General features: G+C 43.5%; 1 protein-coding gene across 2 annotated transcripts in view; it reads left to right on the top strand.

Moving 5' to 3' along the window:
- Nucleotides 1-19,895, top strand: part of LOC126326193 (myosin-7B) — a 269,934-nt gene extending 250,039 nt beyond the window's left edge. For both annotated transcript variants that reach the window (XM_049995575.1, XM_049995582.1), the window contains 3 exons: nucleotides 1,633-1,950; nucleotides 4,832-5,023; nucleotides 18,742-19,895. In XM_049995575.1, coding sequence (XP_049851532.1) covers nucleotides 1,633-1,950; nucleotides 4,832-5,023; nucleotides 18,742-19,248 — 1,017 coding nt within the window. In that variant the 3' untranslated portion in view covers nucleotides 19,249-19,895. The remainder of the gene's footprint in view (nucleotides 1-1,632; nucleotides 1,951-4,831; nucleotides 5,024-18,741) is intronic.
- Nucleotides 19,896-21,603: the final 1,708 nt, after the last annotated feature.

The following is a 21,603-nucleotide window of genomic DNA, read 5'->3' on the forward strand; positions in this document are numbered from 1 at the left end:
GCATTACCCCTATTTGATTTTGTGTTTATAACCCTGTATTCACCTGACCAAAAGTCTTGTTCCTCCTGCCACCGAACTTCACTAATTCCCACTATATCTAACTTTAACCTATCCATTTCCCTTTTTAAATTTTCTAACCTACCTGCCCGATTAAGGGATCTGACATTCCACGCTCCGATCCGTAGAACGCCAGTTTTCTTTCTCCTGATAACGACATCCTCTTGAGTAGAGATCCGAATGGGGGACTATTTTACCTCCGGAATATTTTACCCAAGAGGACGCCATCATCATTTAATCATACAGTAAAGCTGCATGCCCTCGGGAAAAATTACGGCCGTAGTTTCCCCTTGCTTTCAGCCGTTCGCAGTACCAGCACAGCAAGGCCGTTTTGGTTATTGTTACAAGGCCAGATCAGTCAATCATCCAGACTGTTGCCCTTGCAACTACTGAAAAGGCTGCTGCCCCTCTTCAGGAACCACACGTTTGTCTGGCCTCTCAACAGATACCCCTCCGTTGTGGTTGTACCTACGGTACGGCTATCTGTATCGCTGAGGCACGCAAGCCTCCCCACCAACGGCAAGGTCCATGGTTCATGGAGGGGGGGGGGGGGGGGGGGGGGGGAAGAACACATAAGAAATTTAAAATATGAATATAGCCATATAGCCATTCTACCTTCGTTGAACACCTTATAAAACATGGACATCAACCATCCAACATGGAATGTGACATGACAGTTATCAGTGTGAATATCCACAACAGAAAGCTCCTGACATTGCAAGAAAACTATCACATACAATGAGCCATTGCAATGGAAGAGAAGGAATTCAACGACCAAATCCAATTAAACCATAACTCACTGATCATACTAGCCACCAAAACAATAACAAAACGAAATTTAATCATGATAAATAATTAATGAATATCCTTCCCCTCACCTCCCCCTCCCCCCCCCCCTCCACACACACACATACTCGAACATAATACGTGTTCCAAAATTCTACAACTGATAGACGGTAGAGATATAGGTCTATAGTTTTGCACATCTGTTCGACGTCCTTTCTTGAAAACGGGGATGACCTGTTCCCTTTTCCAATCCTTTGGAACGCTACGCTCTTCTAGAGACTTACGGTACACCGCTGCAAGAAAGGGGGGGGGGGGGGGGTTTCCTTCGCGTACTCTGTGTAAAATCGAACTGGTATCCCATCAGGTCCAGCGGCCTTTCCTCTTTTGAGCGATTTTAATTGTTTCTCTATCCCCCTGTCATCTATTTCGATATCTACCATTTTGTCATCTGTGCGTCAATCTAGAAAAGGAACTACAGTGCAGTCTTCCTCTGTGAAACACCTTTGGAAAAAGACATTTAGTATTTCGGCCTTTAGTCTGTCATTCTCTGTTTCAGTACCATTTTGGTCACAGAGTGTCTGGACATTTTGTTTTGATCCACCTATCGCTTTGACATAAGACCAAAATTTCTTAGGATTTTCTGCCAAGTCAGTACACAGAACTTTTCTTTCGATACAGTTTATCTGAAACACTCTGTATAGTAAACACGTGTTATATGGAAATGAGTCGTTATTTTGGGACACTCCGTATTTGATACATGTTAGTAAGTGAAGACTGCGGCGGTTGCAGGAGCAGGCGGCCACGGAGCGGCCGTGCGCGCCGGCGGCTGCGGCCGTGCCCGCCGAGTGGCGGTCCGAGGTGCTGGAGGCGCTGGAGTCTCAGCGGTCGTCGCTGGAGGAGACGCGGCGGCTGGCGGGCGCGGCGGCAGAGGGCGCTCGCGAGGCGCGGCACGCCGTCCACCGCGAGCTGGAGAAGACCGCCAACGCGACGCTGGAGCGCCTGGAGGACGTGCGCCGCGAGCTCGCCGCCGTCACCTACAAGACCGCCGGCGTGCTGGAGGGCAAGCTGGCCGATGTGCGCGCCGCCGCCGCACAGGACCACGAGGAGGTCGGTGCTGCCGCCACGCACTCCCGCTCTACTAGCTTTTGTTCTGTGGTCAGAGGGGCGATGATCGTGGCAAAACGAAAGTTGAAACGTCCCTTTAGAAAATTTTGTAATTTTTTGTAATTTTTGCTGACAAACCTCTTACGTTATTTGATTTTCAAATAGCTGAGCAAAACTGAACGTACTCAGACATTTCTCTCTTTACTTATTCTGATCATCACTAAACTGACACAATATTTTTAGCCCAACGCAGTCTGACTTTCAATAATCCCTACAAAAGAATTGCCCTGACTAACTATTTGGGGAGCAAAATAACTGATGGTGGTCGAAGTAGAGAGAATATAAAATGTAGACTGACAATGGCAAGGAAAGCGTTTCTGAAGAAGAGAAATTTGTTAACATCGAGTATAGATTTAAATGTCAGGACGTCGTTTCTGAAATATTTGTATGGAGTGTAGCCATGTATGGAAGTGAAACTTGGACGATAAATAGTTTGGACAAGAAGAGAATAGAAGCTTTCGAAATGTGGTGCTACAGAAGAATGCTGAAGATTAGATGGGTAGATCACATAACTAATGAGGAGCTATTGAATACAATTGTGGAGAAGAGCAGTTTGTGGCACAACTTGACAAGGAGAAGGGACCGGTTGGTAGGACATGTTCTGAGGCGTCAAGGGATCACCAATTTAGTATTGGAGGGCAGCGTGGAAGGTAAAAATAGTAGAAGGAGGCTAAGAGATGAATAAACTAAGCAGATTCAGAAGGATGTAGGCTGCAGTAGGTACTGGGAGGTGAAGAAGCTTGCACAGGATAGCGTAGCGTGGAGAGCTGCATCAAACCAGTCTCAGGACTGAAGACCACATCAACAATAACCTATACCATTCATGAATCACTTACCTCACAAAAATCTTCGTTACTCGAACTACCTCAATATAGCGAGCGCCAATACTGCCAGCTAAATAAAAGATTCTAAATACTGAAGGCACTAACTACTGACAGGCATATAGTTAGCAAATGAAAGATTTTGATAGAGAACAAACAATGTATTTACCTTAATAGTGTTCAAAAGTCACAATATATATGTAAAATTTGTGACATCCAGTTTGGCAAATTTCCTTTTTCTGACGGACACATGTCCAGATTGTCTGCTCATATTAACATCTCAAAACTCTAGCTTCTCTCTTCCCACATCCACCACTGCTGGCGGCTCACCTCCAACTGTGCAACGCTATGCGCTGTTCACATCCAACTGCCCAACACTACAATAGCAAATATTTCAACAACGCCAGCCAGCCACAGACTGCACACAACACAGTCAGTGATTTTCATACAGAGCGCTACGTGGCGTTACCAACATAAAAACCTAAACAGCCTACTTACAAAGTGCCCAACACGAGTAGTGGAACCCTCATTACCAGCCTGGTAAATGGACAAATGTTGATCAGACTGTAGTTCGGCGCCACGTGCTAACTGCTGCGAATTCTCCTAGCGCGGTGATAGAACCAGATTGTTATGATTAAAGTGCAGCTACTCACAGAGTCCTAGTGTTGACTGTAAATATCGTACAGCAGCGAAACTTGGTAGATATTCTAATGCGTTAATGTGGAACCGACTGGGGCTGAACAAAAATTAGTTCCAGTTTTGTCCACTATGTCAAATCTGGCACTGTGAATTCAAACAAGGCATATACAAATGTTTCCATATGTAATAGATAGGGACGGGACGTGCACAGAAAAGGTTAAACAAATGAGAAAGGCATTATGTTGATTTTATTATCAACCACCGGTTGTTCAGTATGAGCACTAGAGACATTGACAAGTTGCTGCATCCGTACGTAAAACGACGCGATCAACAGTTGCTCACAGCAGTTCCGGTGCAATCTGAACAACTGGCCTTCAGGTAAGATAGAAACCGAACAAACTTCGGTTACACGATAAATCAGTCTAATCTAAAAGCCGTAAATTCAACTACATACCTAGGTGTTACAATAACGAACAACTTAAATTGGAAGGAACACACAGAAAATGTTGTGGCGAAGGCTAACCAAAGACTGCGTTTTATTGGCAGGACACTTAGAAAATGTAACAGACCTACTGAAGAGACTGCCTACAATACGCTTGTCCGTCCTCTTTTAGAATACTGCTGCGAGGTGTGGGATCTTTACCAGACAGGACTGACGGGGTATGCCACACGTTTTGATACAGACTCACTCGTCAAAACCTATATGGCACATCCCGGTGATCTAGAATCATGAAATTTTGAATTACAAGTAAAGGTAAAAAATACAAAAAATTGTTAAATTTTAATTATATCACATTAAAATATCTTTTTACCATTACAACTTATACTGCATTCATCATCTGTCAAATGCATAACAGAAAAACACTACTTCATTCAAACATCAGCTGTTAGTTGTAGTCATGTTTTAGTAAGTAAATAAAATGCTTTATCAAATTTTCTGGCTAGTCTCAGGATCTATTGTACATATTTCGATACGATCTTGAAGTTCCCGGGACTAATATCTTGTCACTACCTATTCCGACAGGCAAAAGTCGTCGAGATTCTTGATTCCCGGGTTGGAAGAACTTCTGTATACATGATTAAGTTTTTATGGAACCGTCAGTTCCTGAGTCCTAAACACCTTTTTTTTTCTTAAGCAATGCTACAAGATCCTATCGACCACGATTCGGGATTTACATGCAGTGATCTCCAGAAAGACACTGACAGTCTTCGATGTCAAAGGTGTCCTTGCTCTGTGTAGATGTCCTTAATTTATCTTGTCCGGCTCTAGTGTGAGTACTTTATGAAGGTGCACCGGGCGACGCAGTAGCAGTTACTGCTGCCTCGGTGACAGCAGTTGCTCTGAACAGCGTGCTACTGTGCAGGTGGTGCGCGCCGTGTCCGAAGGCAACCAGGCGGCTGAGACGCTCTTCTCGGGCGTGACAGCCAGCTACGAGCAGCTGCGATCCGAAGTGCAGGCACTCGCCAAGGTGGAGAGGGTGCTCATACAGACGGCAGACAACGTGCTCGACACCAAGCGCCGCATCGAGTACGGAGTCCATCAGATCCTGCTGCAGGTGGGTGCTCCGCTCGCAGACCTGTCCCCCCCCCCCCCCCCTTACCTTACGTTACCTTACCTTTACTCATACGTTTAACCTAACATGATCTCACCTGGAATCTTTATTCTGAAGCTTTACCTTGAAGCTTTACTTGAACCACACCTTACCTCACCTTAACCTCCACCTAACCTCTGTTTTTTCAACACTTCGTTTGTTGCATGTCACACAAAATACGCTACCGATATTGGAGTGCCTGTGTTATTCCGAATTGCGATGCAAAATTTCTTCGGACATGCGCACTGCGGCGACTACAGCCGTTATGAAATACAATGAATGTATTCGCAGTTGCAAATAAGGACAACCATCATCTGTATAACGCATTGAGGACGATGAAAATTTGTGCCAGTCCGGACTCGAACCCCTTTTATCGAGAATTGTCGCCTCACCTTTTGGTTATCGAAGCACGACGCATGGCCGTGAGCCTCGCCCGGACAATCAACTGGTAACGCGACCGCTCTCGATAAGCGGGAAATCCGGGTTCGAGTCCGATCTGGCACAAGTTTTCATCGTCCTCAATCTGTTATACAGCTGGCGGTTGTCCATATACGCAACTGCGAATACATTTCTTGTAAAATATTCTAAGTGCTCGTACAGTTCTACAAAGATGACCCAAATTATTGTAATGTTCCCTTTACTTCACGTCTATGGTCACAAATTTCGTGTCATCAGCCTACCGGTTTCAGTTTATAATGACCATCTTCAGATCTGCAGAAAAACTTGGGAAAAACACAAATACACTAGCAGTTTGTCTACAGCTTAAAACAATAAAATTGACCACAATGAGAAGTATTATTGATATATATGTGCATGTGTGCGCTTTAAATATGAATAGGCATACCTGTTTTATAAAAACATTTCCTAACACGCTGGAACCGTAGTGTCATCGTCAAATGCTAAACACAACATCAGCGCCAGCATCGTCAAATATATTTATAAATAATAGTATATACAATAGCCATCTTGTCAGCAGCACTACTGTTCGAAACAAACTGCCGTACAGTAGCCACAAAATGTTTGTGTTGCAAGTTCGCCAGATGTCGTTAGCGTAGGCGCACACTCATTCTTGAATGATTAATTGTCCAGTAGTTGTGACCATAGACGTCAGGTAAAGGAAATGTGTTCTATATTCGGATCAATGTTTAATTCGCGACCATTTTGCAGCTTGTGAAAATATTGTAACGTTTATGCTGGGCTGAAAGGTGCTCAAAGTTGCTGAAAATGTGTTCAGTCGGTTTGAAAGGCCTAAAGGCGTTAAGTTAAGAGACGTCCATTAATTACGTTAGCTCAAAATGGGGGTAGAGGAGGGGAGATGTGCCCTGCAAAATCTCACCAAACTTCATTTAAAGGTGGGGCACGGCGGGGATGGGGGGCAGCAATGATCATCTCGCCTCAACTTTTTCATTCAGAGAATTTACATTACTAAAATGGTTAAAATTTTGTTTCATAAAATTAATCCCAAGCGTAGAAAATATTAAAGCGCCCTCAATCTTTATGGCCACTCTGTACTGAATTCAGTGCCTTACACATGTGCATCCCCCGGATACCCCGATTTGAAACAAGTGCGTACAAGTGGCAGATTTAATTCGAGGAGTTCTCTGCCGTGCCAGTCGAAAACACTATGTCCCAGTCAGTAAGTCAGTCGTGATATTCTTATAACACATATAAAGACGATATCATTTCATTCAACATGAATTTGTATCAAAACTTTTACAACGCGTACTTTAAACGGCAAGCCGACAAGTTGAATAACATCTGTTGGCAGCAAGTTAATTGTTTGTGGTAGGAAGGTAAGCTGAAGCTCATTGACAAGAATTCTCTTACTGGTCGTCTAAATTAGGAAACTGAAAAGTCACACACACCGATCAAAGGAAGGTACAAACAAGGCTGCCATTCATCTGCAAAGTAAGTGAAGGTCCAGTGACATTTGATGTATGTATTACGCTAATAAACGGTCAGTTTTTTTGGAGACCATGCAAATGGTTAATACTATTTACACAGAGCCTTTTTTCCACTCTGTCTCTGACTATCTGTCTGTCCGTTCTTGATTGGCACGTTTATAAAAAGTAGTGTTTAACTAAAGTGTTGTAATCAATATTTAAAACAAATAAGAAAATTTCTTTTTTACATATTTTTGACCAACTACTGTGTAATCCTCACGTGAGGTTGGAGCGAGGAGGGATTTGGGGTGGGGGGTGGTGGGGGGGGGGGGGGAGGTCTAAGCTAATCTCACAAAAGGAGAGGCGGGGCCCAAATTTTAAAGAATACTTCTCACGTAATTAATGACTTCACCTTACTTGTACGTTTAGTGAGAGCAGATGCCGAGGCTAAGCCCATGCTGTGAGCCCTACCAGAGGAAATTGTGCTACAACTAAATGCAAAAATAGCATTTTAAAGCAACTCTGGAATTTTTGCGGTGCGAGCCTCTTTTTGGCGCATGCTAGAGTCTCGCATTACCGAGTAAGCGAGCACAAAATGCGAGACGGGTAGAGCACAGCCTAAATGGGTAAGATACCTGCACCAGGTCTCGTGGCTCAAGATAGGAAACATAAACGAAGGCTTGGTAATGTTTGACTACAAAGATGTGGCTACAGACGGTACAGATTCCCTATTCGTAGCGCTTGTATCTGTAATCACGAATTGTGTGGAAACAACTGCGTTAAAACTATATATTTCCGTTGGTTTTAAATTAAAACGGCAAGTCAACTGAGTACTTATCGTACATAAACTGCCCAACATTTTTGGATTTTTAGTCGTGAACAACTCGTTTGAAGAAACCTAGTTGTAAGAAATCCCACACTGACACGGCTCCTTCAGGGCTACCGGCACTAACGAAAAATAGTATTAAAGCAAAATGTGCTGCAATGAGTTATAAAGATATGAGATATTTTAATGCTCTTTCTGGTGAAGGTTTCATAGAACTATGCCAAGAGTTAATAGATCTACAGTAGCGACAAAAAGTATTTCCGACAAAAACATTTTCGCTGCAAGGGTGTGCGCCGTGCGCTTTCTGGCCTAGCCAACCCGTCTTGGCTGACTGTGCAGCGGCAAGCATCCATGCAAACACACATCGGGATTCAGCGTAATGGTGGTAAGTATGACACTGACAGTGCTGCTGTGGTCGGTCGTAAAGTATTTTGACACTGTGGTTTATTGTCGGAAAACAAATGGCTACGCCAGTATTCCGCCGAATACCTTTGGCTTCCATTAACCTTTGTTTTGTTTTTACGAAGTTCGAGATATACCGAAGGTCAAAAAGCATTCAGCAGACCTGAAAATTGAGGTAATTTTCGCCCTACAGCGAAGCAAGTTTTGGTTTGTCCAGACAAATTGTGGAAGTTTGGAATAAGGAGAAACGATTTACAGAAATCAAAGATAATAAACAAAGACTAGGACGGCCCAGCAATGTCACCCTCCGAACTAAGAATCTCATAAGGAGGATGTCAAAGGGTGACCCAAATAAGACTGCTGTTGACATAAACGAAGAGCTGCGTGAGTTCCACAACATTGAAATATGGAACAGTACCGTAAAAAGGATCCTCGGAGAGTCTAATCTTCATAGCCGGTGCCCTATCAAAAAGCCACTGATGTCAGCAATGAAAAGGAAAGCCCGATTTGAGTTTATCAGAGCGCGTAAGGATTGGACACCTCAACTGTGGTCGCGTGTGTTCTAGAGCGATGAAAGTAACTTTAATTTGTTTTCTTTCGATTGGATTCGGTATGTTCGACGAACGGTCAATGCAAGAAACAATGTCTGGTACCAAGTGTCCAAGTGGTGTTGAGAACGGTTACCCTTGACGCTGCACCACAGACAGGAGCGCCTACGATGGTGTACTCAACGACGAACCTGGGTGCATGAATGGCAAAACGTCATTTTTTAGGATGAACCCAGGTTCTGTTTACAGCATCATGATGGTCGGATCCAAGTTTGGCGACATCGCGGTGAACACATATTGGTAGTGTGTATTCGTCATCGCCATACTGGCGTATGACCCAGCATGATAGTATGGGGTGCCATTGGTTTCACGTCTCGGTCACCTCTTGTTCGCAATGACGGCACTTTGAACAGTGGACGTTACATTTCAGATGTGTTACGACCCGTGGCTCTACCCTTCATTCGATCCCTCCGAAACCCTACATGTCAGCAGGATAATGCACGACCGCATGTTGCAGGCCCTGTGCGGGCCTTTCTGGATACAGAAAATGTTCGACTGCTGCCCTGGCCAGCACATTCTCCAGATCTCTCACCAATTGAAAATGTCTAGTCAATGGTGACCGAGCAACTGGCTTGTCACAATACGCCAGTCACTACTCTTGATGAACTATGGGATCGTGTTGAAGCTGCATGGGCAGCTGTACCTGTACGCGCCATCCAAGCTCTGTTTGACTTAATGTCCAGGCGTATCAAGGCCGTTATTACGGCCAGAGATGTTTGTTCTGAGTACTGATTTCTCAAGATCTATGCACCCAAATTGCGTGAAAATGTAATCACATTTCAGTTCTAGTATAATATATTTGTCCAATGAATACCCGTTTATGATATGCATTTCTTCTTGGCGCAGCAATTTTAATGGCCAGTAGTGTATGTAGCATTGTCTGTGGGAGGCCCAAAAACACTAAAAATATTACGTATATTATAAATCATAGTGTGTGTGGTAGCAACGATGATCGGATAAGGCCAAGTGAACCTCGTCAAAGCGCCCACGCACACCAACCGTTCTCTACCTTGACCTTCGTAGGGGCCAACAAAATGAAAAAAGAACCTTTTTCGGAATGGGCGAGCAAATGGCTTCAATGAAAATAAGCCTACCCTGATATTTTCAGCTGGTCTGCACATCGTAGACACATTAAAATTCCCTACTCGTGTCTTAATGTCTTTATCTGTTCTTTTCGAAGTGAATTGTTGCCTGATTTTGGCCCTCGTTTTGTAAACGTCTAAATGCCCCTCAGTCATTGGTTCGTGAAAATAAATAAAGAGGTCACCAATTCCGGCAGAATCACTATCTGTCACACTGCATGCAACAACAAACTACGTTATCTTTAGTTAAATAAGGCTTTAAGCACTGTTAGTTCGGTACACTATCTTTGATTTTGACCGATTGTTCAACAATGATTTAATATTCTCTAATGTCTCTAAGCAATTGTGGAAACTGAGTTATTACTTAACTGATAGGTGGAATTCCCCCGGATACAGTGAGCTCATTGTGTAGTAGCTACCCATCCAATTTACGCTCAAACATTGGGCTCTGTCCTTCAATTATTGGATTATTCGATTCCTCAGTACAAAGCAACTGGAACTGAAAAACAGAGCGTGATTCTCACTGTCTTTCGTAGTCGACCAGGGCCCAACTTAAAACAAGGTTGTCGGTTTAAAGAGTAAGTAGAGTTGGTCCATGATGGTATTTGAATTCGTAGCTTCCGAACTGTCTGCCAACGCTTGTAACCCAAATCATGCACAGAATAACACCTTAGAAATCGTTCAGTCTTCTAGAAACATAAACAATCGGTCTTCCTCTGTTTGCTTTTTTGTTTAAAATGGTCCCTATTCTTTCAGCCAGAGCACCAGTCTGGGTGGGATATAAATGTCGAATTAAAACCAGTAAATTTCAGAACAGGTGTTGTCATTAACGCCTGCTTTAACACCGTAAAAGGTTCTTCTCTCGAAGGACACCGTTCAAACGTTCATCGTTTTCCGTACAATTCGTTCTTTGGTGGAGCCTTATCTGCAAAACTCGGAATAAATTAACGAAATAAATTGGCCGTAGCAGTAACCTAGGAACCGCCTTCCTATCCTTAGGGATCGGGGACTCACAAATTGCTTTAACACGATTTGGATCAACTGTTATGCCCCCAGTACCGGCTATTTTCTCTAAGAGGCACCGTCAGACGTAACCTTGCGTGGATTCACAATTAATCTGGCTCTCCTCAGTCTCTAAAAGACTAACACAAACGGTGGAAATGCTCACCCTTAGACTGACTACAAACCACTAAATTGTCTGTCTAGTGATAAACAAACTGGAACTTAAAGTCGGAAAATGTGCTGTCCATCAATTGAGAAAGTACGGAGGCGCCCGTAGAGAGTTCCAGTTTTGGCAAACTCTATAATCGATTCTGATATTTCAGGAAAGAGGATATAATTGTATGTCTGATTCAGATCCGGTGTGGTATATATCCTTGTACCACGGAACCAACCGAAGCACGAATGTAGGTCCGGTAGAGACACTGACGAGGAGAAGACGGCATGTGACGTAACCCGAATTCCCAGAAACTTCTCTCGATGGAAGAGGAGCCAAAATAAGGAGACATGTGTCTCAGCTTATCCGTAGATACTCAACCGTTTCTACGAAAACGACCGTCGTAGATTTTCGACGCTATTTAGATGGCTCTTAGTGCGCCACAAGTTCAGCCCAGCTGGTGACATGGTGGCTAATGTTGCGACCTCTCACTTTCGCGTCCCATACACGAAGCCCGATGTTTTTATTTATTTTATTTTATTTTTTTCATTTAGCTACCTACGTCCGTAGAAGGTTACTATACGGAAGTTCCTTATCATGTTAGCGGATGCAAGGGCGTTATACACTCCTGGAAATTGAAATAAGAACACCGTGAATTCATTGTCCCAGGAAAGGGAAACTTTATTGACACATTCCTGGGGTCAGATACATCACATGACCACACTGACAGAACCACAGGCACATAGACACAGGCAACAGAGCATCCACAATGTCGGCACTAGTACAGTGTATATCCACCTTTCGCAGCAATGCAGGCTGCTATTCTCCCATGGAGACGATCGTAGAGATGCTGGATGTAGTCATGTGGAACGGCTTGCCATGCCATTTCCACCTGGCGCCTCAGTTGGACCAGCGTTCGTGCTGGACGTGCAGACCGCGTGAGACGACGCTTCATCCAGTACCAAACATGCTCAATGGGGGACAGATCCGAAGATTTTGCTGGCCAGGGTAGTTCACTTACACCTTCTAGAGCACGTTGGGTGGCACGGGATACATGCGGATGTGCATTGTCCTGTTGGAACAGCAAGTTCCCTTGCCGGTCTAGGAATGGTAGAACGATGGGTTCGATGACGGTTTGGATGTACCGTGCACTATTCAGTGTCCCCTCGACGATCACCAGAGGTGTACGGCCAGTGTAGGAGATCGCTCCCCACACCATGATGCCGGGTGTTGGCCCTGTGTGCCTCGGTCGTATGCAGTCCTGATTGTGGCGCTCACCTGCACGGCGCCAAACACGCATACGACCATCATTGGCACCAAGGCAGAAGCGACTCTCATCGCTGAAGACGACACGTCTCCATTCGTCCCTCCATTCACGCCTGTCGCGACACCACTGCAGGCGGGCTGCACGATGTTGGGGCGTGAGCGGAAGACGGCCTAACGGTGTGCGGGACCGTAGCCCAGCTTCATGGAGACGGTTGCGAATGGTCCTCGCCGATACCCCAGGAGCAACAGTGTCCCTAATTTGCTGGGAAGTGGCGGTGCGGTCCCCTACGGCACAGCGTAGAATCCTACGGTCTTGGCATGCATCCGTGCGTCGCTGCGGTCCGGTCCCAGGTCGACGGGCACGTGCACCTTCCGCCGACCACTGGCGACAACATCGATGTACTGTGGAGACCTCACGCCCCACGTGTTGAGCAATTCGGCGGTACGTCCACCCGGCCTCCCGCATGCCCACTATACGCCCTCGCTCAAAGTCCGTCAACTGCACATACGGTTCACGTCCGTACTGTCGCGGCTTGCTACCAGTGTTAAAGACTGCGATGGAGCTCCGTATGCCACGGCAAACTGGCTGACACTGACGGCGGCGGTGCACAAATGCTGCGCAGCTAGCGCCATTCGACGGCCAACACCGCGGTTCCTGGTGTGTCCGCTGTGCCATGCGTGTGATCATTGCTTGTACAGCCCTCTCGCAGTGTCCGGAGCAAGTATGGTGGGTCTGACACACCGATGTCAATGTGTTCTTTTTTCCATTTCCAGGAGTGTATTAACTGTAAAACCACAACTGGCTTCGACAATAAATGTGCCGCCCGCGGTGGTCTCGCGGTTAAGGCGCTCAGTCCGGAACCGCGTGACTGCTACGGTCGCAGGTTCGAATCCTGCCTCGGGCATGGATGTGTGTGATGTCCTTAGGTTAGTTAGGTTTAAGTAGTTCTAAGTTCTAGGGGACTGATGACCTTAGAAGTTAAGTCCCATAGTGCTCAGAGCCATTTGAACTATTTTTGACAATAAATGTCATACAATTATTATACACTAAATGTGTGTATGGTATCATGTGTTAGAAAATTTAAAAATTCTCATATTCTTGTATTTCATTCTTATTTCAATCCCTGATTCTTAAATTTTCTTCTTGAGTTTATTCGTCAGGAAGATTTATTGCTTTCCCTTGGATGATATCGATTGTAGTAACACTCGAACCATACAAATTGTGAACACGACAAGCACCGCGCGGTGGCAGGTTTTCCACAGCGACGTTTCTTGGGATGATTCTCACTTGAGAAAGAAACTTCGTTAACTTTGCCAAAGGTTTCTCGCGTTGGCAATAATTTTGCGGTTCACCACGCATAAAGTATCACCTTTCCGAAAACGGACGCTTGCTACTGTTTATGAATCAACTTAACTACAGAAATATCACTGAAATCAATTTCAAATATTTTTTCGTTCCTTTATTTTTACTTCTTCTTCTCTTTTTTTTAATTTATTCGCCAGAGATAGAATTAGACGAATAAGGACAACGATAGTTCAGTGTATACCGGAAAACATTCGCGTACTAATCTTCTATGAATATGAGTAGATAAATGAAAAACAAAAATAAAAATAATATTCTGGTTTCGAACACGGAGCGCGAAGCTGTGAAGCCGCAACGCAAGCCACGGCGCCACCGCTTCTATTGAACTGATTCCTCGTTAAAAGGCACGTAAATTACCTGGAAAACTTAGACTGTCTTTTTCTCAGAAACGGCTGAATACCTATGGATAAGCCACTGAGCGAAGTTTCCGATAAATCGGGTTATGGCACTTGCCGTGCTCTGCTCGTGAGCATAAAATAGCTTACATTTTCCCCATTTCGCTTTGGTGTCAGGAATATGCATGAGACATACAGTGTTTCTGAAGGATGAATGATCCCTTGCAGTAGTATGCTGTCTGTCAAGTGTTCTAATGCCTTCATTCTGGAATGGGCTAACTTATATGGTTGTCTTTTAACTAGGATATTATCAGTCAGTTCAGTATTGTATTCCATTATTATAGTAATCCCTAACTTGGGGGTGGGGGTTAACAAATGGTTCAAATGGCTCTGAGCACTATGGGACTTAACATCTGAGGTCATTAGTCCCCTAGAACTTAGAACTACTTAAACCAGACTAACCTAAGAACATCACACACATCCATGCCCGAGGCAGGATTCGAACATGCGATCGTAGCGTTGTTCCGGACTGAAGCGCCTAGAACCGCTCGGCCACCGCGGCTGGCGGGGGATGGGGGTTAACAATTTCGATTTTTTATACCGATTGAGTTCCTATATTTAGGTGCCCCAATTGTTCTTCTAATACATTTTCTTCTTCCTTACGTTAGAACTGCTTGTTTACTACTTGCAATAATCGCTGCACCCCAACATTTGTGGTTATAAAACAAAAACTCTTTTGTGGCTTAAATTTAAAGGGAAATTTACTTACTATCACTCCAGTTGGTAACTAGATTGGCTCTGGATATAAAATTTGACCGCGAAGTACCGTTAGTTGTCATATTATTATGCCACAAATGTTAACTTCTCATATAAATACTTCTATTCTAACCTTTACCAAAACCACCCCTTTTACCCCCATATTAGATTGATTTGCCACTTTATACTGCACTGCTTCTTGTCTCAACTTATCCCAATTACAATCAGTTTGAATCAAGTAGTGCACAAACTGGATCGTTATTAACACTATAATGAACAAAAGGTAAATTCTGTAGCTCACCTGTCCTCACAGCGAAACTGCCTTTCTTTCATTCTGCTTTCTTTGCAGTAATTCTCAAAACTCCAGACCCAATTCCTTCTGCAGGCAGTTATTAGTTATATTCTGTATCACGACAATCCGTTACTTTTTTCTTACGTTTCTTCTGAGTATGGGGGTCAATCCCCAACTTCTTGTTGAGAGGCTCTCTTTACTGATGATATGTATTACAGCAAAAAAACACTTCCCGTTCAGACTTCTTCCATTTCCTTTAACTCGATGACCATTTCCTCTCCCCCCCCCCTCCTCCTCATTGCTTGAATATTTTGCACTAAGTCATATAACTGCACAACGAGTTAGGAAATTTACAAAAAATAGTTCTTTGTCTATCTATGAGCCTTGAAAGATTAACAATGTATTATACAGTTTGTTTTTCAGGATATGGTAAACACAACAGGAATGCACTTTCTCTGAATCCCTACACGTATTTAGTAGTTGACTCATGAGAACCTTATTCTCTCCCATATTCCTTGCAAACGAGTTCCTGCAATACCTGAGTGGAGCAATTCGACGTATTTCAGCCCTAAAATGATTTACTATATTCCCTTCTTGTACTGCCACTAAAACACTTTTCAATAAATCTTCTTCTTCTTCTTCCTCTTGCCTTTGGCCGCTTAGGACGACAGGTAGACCATTCAAGAATTGCAGTTTTATCTTCTCCTCCCAGAACATCTTTATCTTTTCTCTTCTTCTCTTCCACTCTCCTTCCGACGTCTTCAGTAACTTCTTCAGTTATCTTCTCCATTGGTAACTAGCTGTCCTCTGTTGTCGATTGCTGGTTTATCGGTAGGTATGTACTTGCTTCTCCACTTCTCCTTTCCTTGCACCTTCATCCTCAGTTTCGCCCAGTTCTTCAACAACCCGCTTAGTTCCTGTCTTTCCTCTTGTCCTGTCTGTTGTTTCCCATATTCTTTCTGTCATTCTATTCACATTCATCCCGATGTTATGTCTAGCAATCCTTGCCCTTTTCCCTCCGATTCTCCTGATACTGTCCTCAAGCTCCGGTATAATTCTTCCCTAGGTTTTTGCATCCGTCCCTCACCATCTCTATCAAGACCTAGTATTTCCCTCTTCTTCCTCAAGTTGTTCTGCACTACTTCTTCCTAGTGTAGTCACCTCATGCTGCATATGGTACTGTATGTATCACAGTTGCCTTTTAATGTCTGATCCTTGCATCTGTTAATATTTTCTTTTTATTGAATATGCCTCTGGTCATGCACAATACGGACATCATGTTCGTTGTCCTGTATTAGTTACTTATAGCTTCGTATGTTGAAATGTGTGTGAATTCCTAAGGGACCAAACTGCTGAGGTCATCGGTCCCTAGACGTACACACTACTTAAACTAACTTACGCTAAGAACAACACACACACATCCATGCTCGAGGGAGGACTCGAACCGCAGGAGGGAGGAACCACGCAATCCGTGACATGGCGCGGTGGCTCCACGGCCCTCGTAGCTCCCGGTTCTTCCTGTTATACATGTTGTCCCAAATGTTTAAATTCGTCTTCTGTGTTTTCCTATTTCAAGTGGTATACAATGTCTTTGTCTTGTTCTAGGTGAGCCTTTCCCAGGTTGTCGAGTTATATCTTCGCGAATTCTTCTGTCTCAGTTGCTTCTGGTGTGTCATCCACAAAGACTAAGCATCTTTTTGTCCCTCGTGTATTCCAATGCACTACCTGTTCACTCTGTCCAGTGCTATGAACAAAATTGGTGACAGTCCATTTCCCTGTTTGATACCTGTCGTCATCTCAGACTCTTCCGATTACGCTTCTCTGAATCTAACCCTTGCCTTTGCGTCTGTTAGAATTCCCGCTGTCAATTCTCATATAGCGCTATCTAGTTCTGTGGTCTTCAGAATTCTTCGAAAAGTCTTTATGTGAGTGAACTCATAATCCTTCGCAAAGTTCACTACTGTCTTTTGGTTTTTAAGGCTCTACGTTCTATCAGTTGTTTAAGGGTAAACACACCCTAAGACAAAAAAGAAAAGCGCAGCACCATGAAGGAATTGCCCGAACACGGCGGAAACTGATAGATACGATGCAAATGTGGAGACAAACAAATGATTACAATTTCAGTTTTATTCAAAAGGAAGAGCTTCACAAATTGTGTAACTCAATAACACATTGGTCCACCTCTGGCTCTTATGCAAGCAGTGATTCGGGTTGGCGTTTGTTTATAGAGTTGTTCGATATATTGCTGAGAGGTATCACGCCATATTCTGTCGAATTGTCGCGATACACCGTTAAAACCCGAGCTGATTCGAGGACCGTGCCTGTAAGGCTCCAAACGGTCTCAGGTGGGGAGATATCTGGAAACCTTGTTGGCTAAGGTAGGGCTTGTCAAGCACGAAGAAAGGGAGTAAAAACCTATGCTTGTCCAGGTGTGCATTGTGTTGGTGAAATTTGAGCGGTACCCCAGATCATCACTCCTGGATTTGGGGCCCTATGGTGGACAATAATCAGTTTTGTATCCCACCACTGTCCATGGCGTTTCCAGACAAGTCTTCGACCTGTAATCTCACTGACTGGAGCAGAACTGCCTACAGTGATAAGTCCCGCTTCGAACTGAGCCCAGACGACCAATGAAAACGTGTCTGGAGACGCCCTGAGACGTGGAGAGATACTAACCTTACTGTTGCCTGCCACAAGCGGAAACTTTTGGTATCAGTTTTCTGGAAAGTGCTACTCCGTGTCAATTGTGATGACAAAATCTATTTTAATAAGGTTTCAGACTGTTATTTCTTTTGTCATTGTGTTTCACAATGTCAAAAAAAGGTATTGTGATAACTTACTTCCACCAAAACAAAAGAAACACATAACGTAAAATTGGATTTGGACACGCATAGTGAAATTTCGAAACGGTGCTCTTAGTCACTGCACTACCAACACAGCTGATTTCACGACGTGCGAGTAGCCTGATGAGGTCGCGTGGAAACTTTGACCATCAGTTTCTCGGAAACTGTTGCCTGTTGGTACCTAAGGCAAAGTGGTTGTCCTTTTATTTTCATCCTATCCCCCTGCCAAGTTTTCACTATGTCAGGAAGCAACCTGAGGCGGCTTCCACTTTTCAGCTTGGGATTGTGCTTTCTAATCAAGAGGGTGAGATAAACATACTGGAGAGCACACATGATTCATACACGTTTCATCCAGACATATCGGACCAAAAGACCCCTTCAGATAATGCTGCAATCGGTATATAATGTCATCAAGTGCTGTCTTTCAGATCTTCTCAAAATTCGCAATAAATAAATTATATTTCTAATCTCTTCATACCTACATATTTGATGATAAACTGCTTATAATATTGAGAACATATGGTCTGTTGTTACCTTCATGCTCTTCAGGAGAAGCAAGCTGTGTCCGTTTTTGCTGCCAAAGTCAAGAGTAACGACGTAAAAACAGCGTTAACTTCAAAACACGTGTCACAATAAGCCACTGTTTGCAGTTATGTACCTGACACCTCAGTCTTGTTTCGCTGTTGAGACATCTAAAACCAAACAACTTTCTTTAAGAAATAGCAACAAAATTAGCAATGAGAGTAATGTTGGCAATTTTTGATTTTTGGCATTGACCCAATTGACTTAATGTTTTATCATTCCCTACAGTCTTGAAAGATTGGTGCACCAGGGCGATTTGATTCTGAAGTCTTTCTCTCTATTTTTTAGGTAGGAGATACAGTCAAGATCCATTCCAAAGACCTGAACAACACCTTCAATCGGCGTTTCGATGACATTTCGGCAACAATCTTGGATAACCAGACAGGCGCTTTGGCGAACCTGAGCTCAAAGATCGAGCAGGAGATCAGCCAGGTGTGGCGCCAGATTGGCACCATGTACAACCAGCTGTCCGCCTCCACCACGGCGCTCGATCGGCTGCAGCAGCAGACGGAGCAGTACGTCAACGGCAGCCTCCACACCATGGACAGCATGGAGGGCAAAGTCGGGGAGATCACCAGCCGGATGAGCGTCGTCGACGACAACCTCAACTACCTGCTCAAGCGACTCGCTTTCGTCGGCTCCGAGTTCAACGATGTCAAACAAGGGCTAGGGGAAGCTCTGGAAAACATCAGGTCGAGCTTCCTCGAAGCACAGAACAAGATAAAAGAACTCAGTCCAGGCCCCCATGAAATCCCGGATAGGAATCTGAACCTCGGTCAACAAAATGCCAAGTAACACTGCTACATGATGACTATGACATCAAACATTGAGTCAAGTTTATGTAGTAACCTTGAAGAATGAATGGTGGTTTTTACTGTCGGAAACAAAGTCAGGAAAAATTACCACCTGACACAGAATTAATGGCTCTTTTGAGCTCCTGTGAAGATACCAGCGTTAGTACTCCACTGTAGGGCCACATATATCACTGCAACCTAACTTTAACGTAGTATTTTTGTAAATATTTATGTGACTTGTCTTTATGTAGAGTAACAGGCAAGATTTCTTACAATAATTTTTATTGAACTCACAAACAGTTAACAGGTACAACTTATTATAACCGTAAGTATTCCATTTTTGGTTTGTACTTACAAAATAATTTCGGAGGAGATAAGACTTTTGCTTTTTTGTAGCATGCAACAGCTCCAGTCTCTGTATTCTCTCAGAGATGCCTTAATCTCAGTCAACACTGTGCAGGTGCACTGTAAAGAAGACTTCATTATTCTAACATTCTGCTGTTATATAACATCTGATGTCCTAAATGTGAATGGCTTGTGATTTGTAAAGCCCTGCTCATCTGTAGAACATATTCTGTCCACAATTGTACTTCAAGACTTCATGTACAGTGCAATTTGAGCTGAGATAAATAAACTCCACTGGACATATTTATTTGTAATGATTTATGGAACAAATAAAAACATCTTCCAAAACATGTTAACTAATCCAACAGCTCTACAACAGACCTGTTATAAAATGACAATACAATATATCTTCATAAACGCAGCGTCATCAGATTGACTTTCTTCCAGCAAAAATTGTGACATGTGATTTTTCTTTCAAGTTAGTTGTCCTCAAATATTCAATTAGGCCTTTTGCATTTTTCTTGCCTGTTTTCGTACCTTTATTAACGGAAAGCAAATCCTATAACAGTACTGTTTAAGAAGTTTGTTACTAATTGTCAGAATGGCACACATAACTAACAGTAGCTGACATTGTTGTAGGTGCACTTCTTGCAGTAAAGCGGTGGTCTAGCAGCGCCGGCACGGTAGATCAGCATTTTCCGTCAGGGGACAGGCCACACTCAAATACGTAGAAAACAAGAAACTGGTAATGAGCGTGTCTGGAAACAGGAAGGCTGGGGCATCGAATGCCGGTCGACCCATAGAGTTTTTCAATTTGCTTTTAAACTAGCATTCAACTGTTAGTGATGTAAAGATTCACCAGAAACAACACGAGGTTCGTATTCCACGTTGAACTGAAGTCATCTTTCACCGTTCGGGGCTACCAAGCCACGAGAAATTATTACATTTGATGTGTTCGTAACATAGACTGACTTTGAACTGAACTTTTGAATACATTACAAGGCAGTTTTGTCAAAGAAGTGAGAAATTCTTAGCTTCCAGTTGCAAATACAGTAGATAACGGGAATAAGCAAATGTCTAAGAACAGCTAATGATGAGTAGCACGCAGCGTACTACAAATTGTGGCACTGCAACACTATACCACTTTGCAATCTTATCAACATCTGACTGAATATTCGTGCAAATTTTTTGAGACAGTACTTCATTATAGATAGCTACATCACCAACAAAAAGACTGCGCTTACTATTTATACTGTCTGCGAAGTCATTATTACACAGCACGAACGGCAAGGTCTCAACAGACTTTTCTAGGGTCCACTTGATGTTACTTCTGCACCTGCCGATGATTCTTCACCCAAGATAACATTCTGTGTCCTCCCTACCAAGAAATCCCTAATCAAGTCACAAATTCCGCTTAATACTCCATACGACCGTACTTTTGATAATAAACATCGGCGTGCCACTGAATCAAATGCTTTTCGGAAATTGAGAAACATTGCACCTATTTGACTGCTTTGATCCAGAGCCTACACATCATCATGTGAAAAAAAATGCACATTGGGTTTCATACGATCGAAATCTTCAGAACCCATGCTGACTTGTGTGGAGAAGGTCATTCTGTTCAAAATACCTCGCTATGTTTGTGCCCAGAACTTGTTCTAAGATTCATCAACAAACTGATGTCAAGGATATTGCAAGGTAGTTTTGAAGATCACTCCAGCTACCCTTCTTGTAGACAGGAGTGGTCTGTGCTTTCTTCCAACTACTGGTCACATTTTTTTTTTGAGGCATCTACGATAGTTTATGATTAAAAGAGGGGTTAGCTCAACGACAAATTCGGTAAAGAACCTAATGTCGATTCCGTCGTGTCATGGAGCTTTGTTTAATTTTAGCGATGTCAGCTTCTTCTCGAAACCACCGACACTAATACTTATATCAACCATCGTTGTGGTGGCATTACAATCAAACTGGGGAAATATCCTGGATTTTCATCTATAAAGGAACATTTGAG

This window comes from Schistocerca gregaria, chromosome 2, assembly GCF_023897955.1.
Source record: "Schistocerca gregaria isolate iqSchGreg1 chromosome 2, iqSchGreg1.2, whole genome shotgun sequence".
Lineage (NCBI taxonomy): Eukaryota > Metazoa > Arthropoda > Insecta > Orthoptera > Acrididae > Schistocerca > Schistocerca gregaria.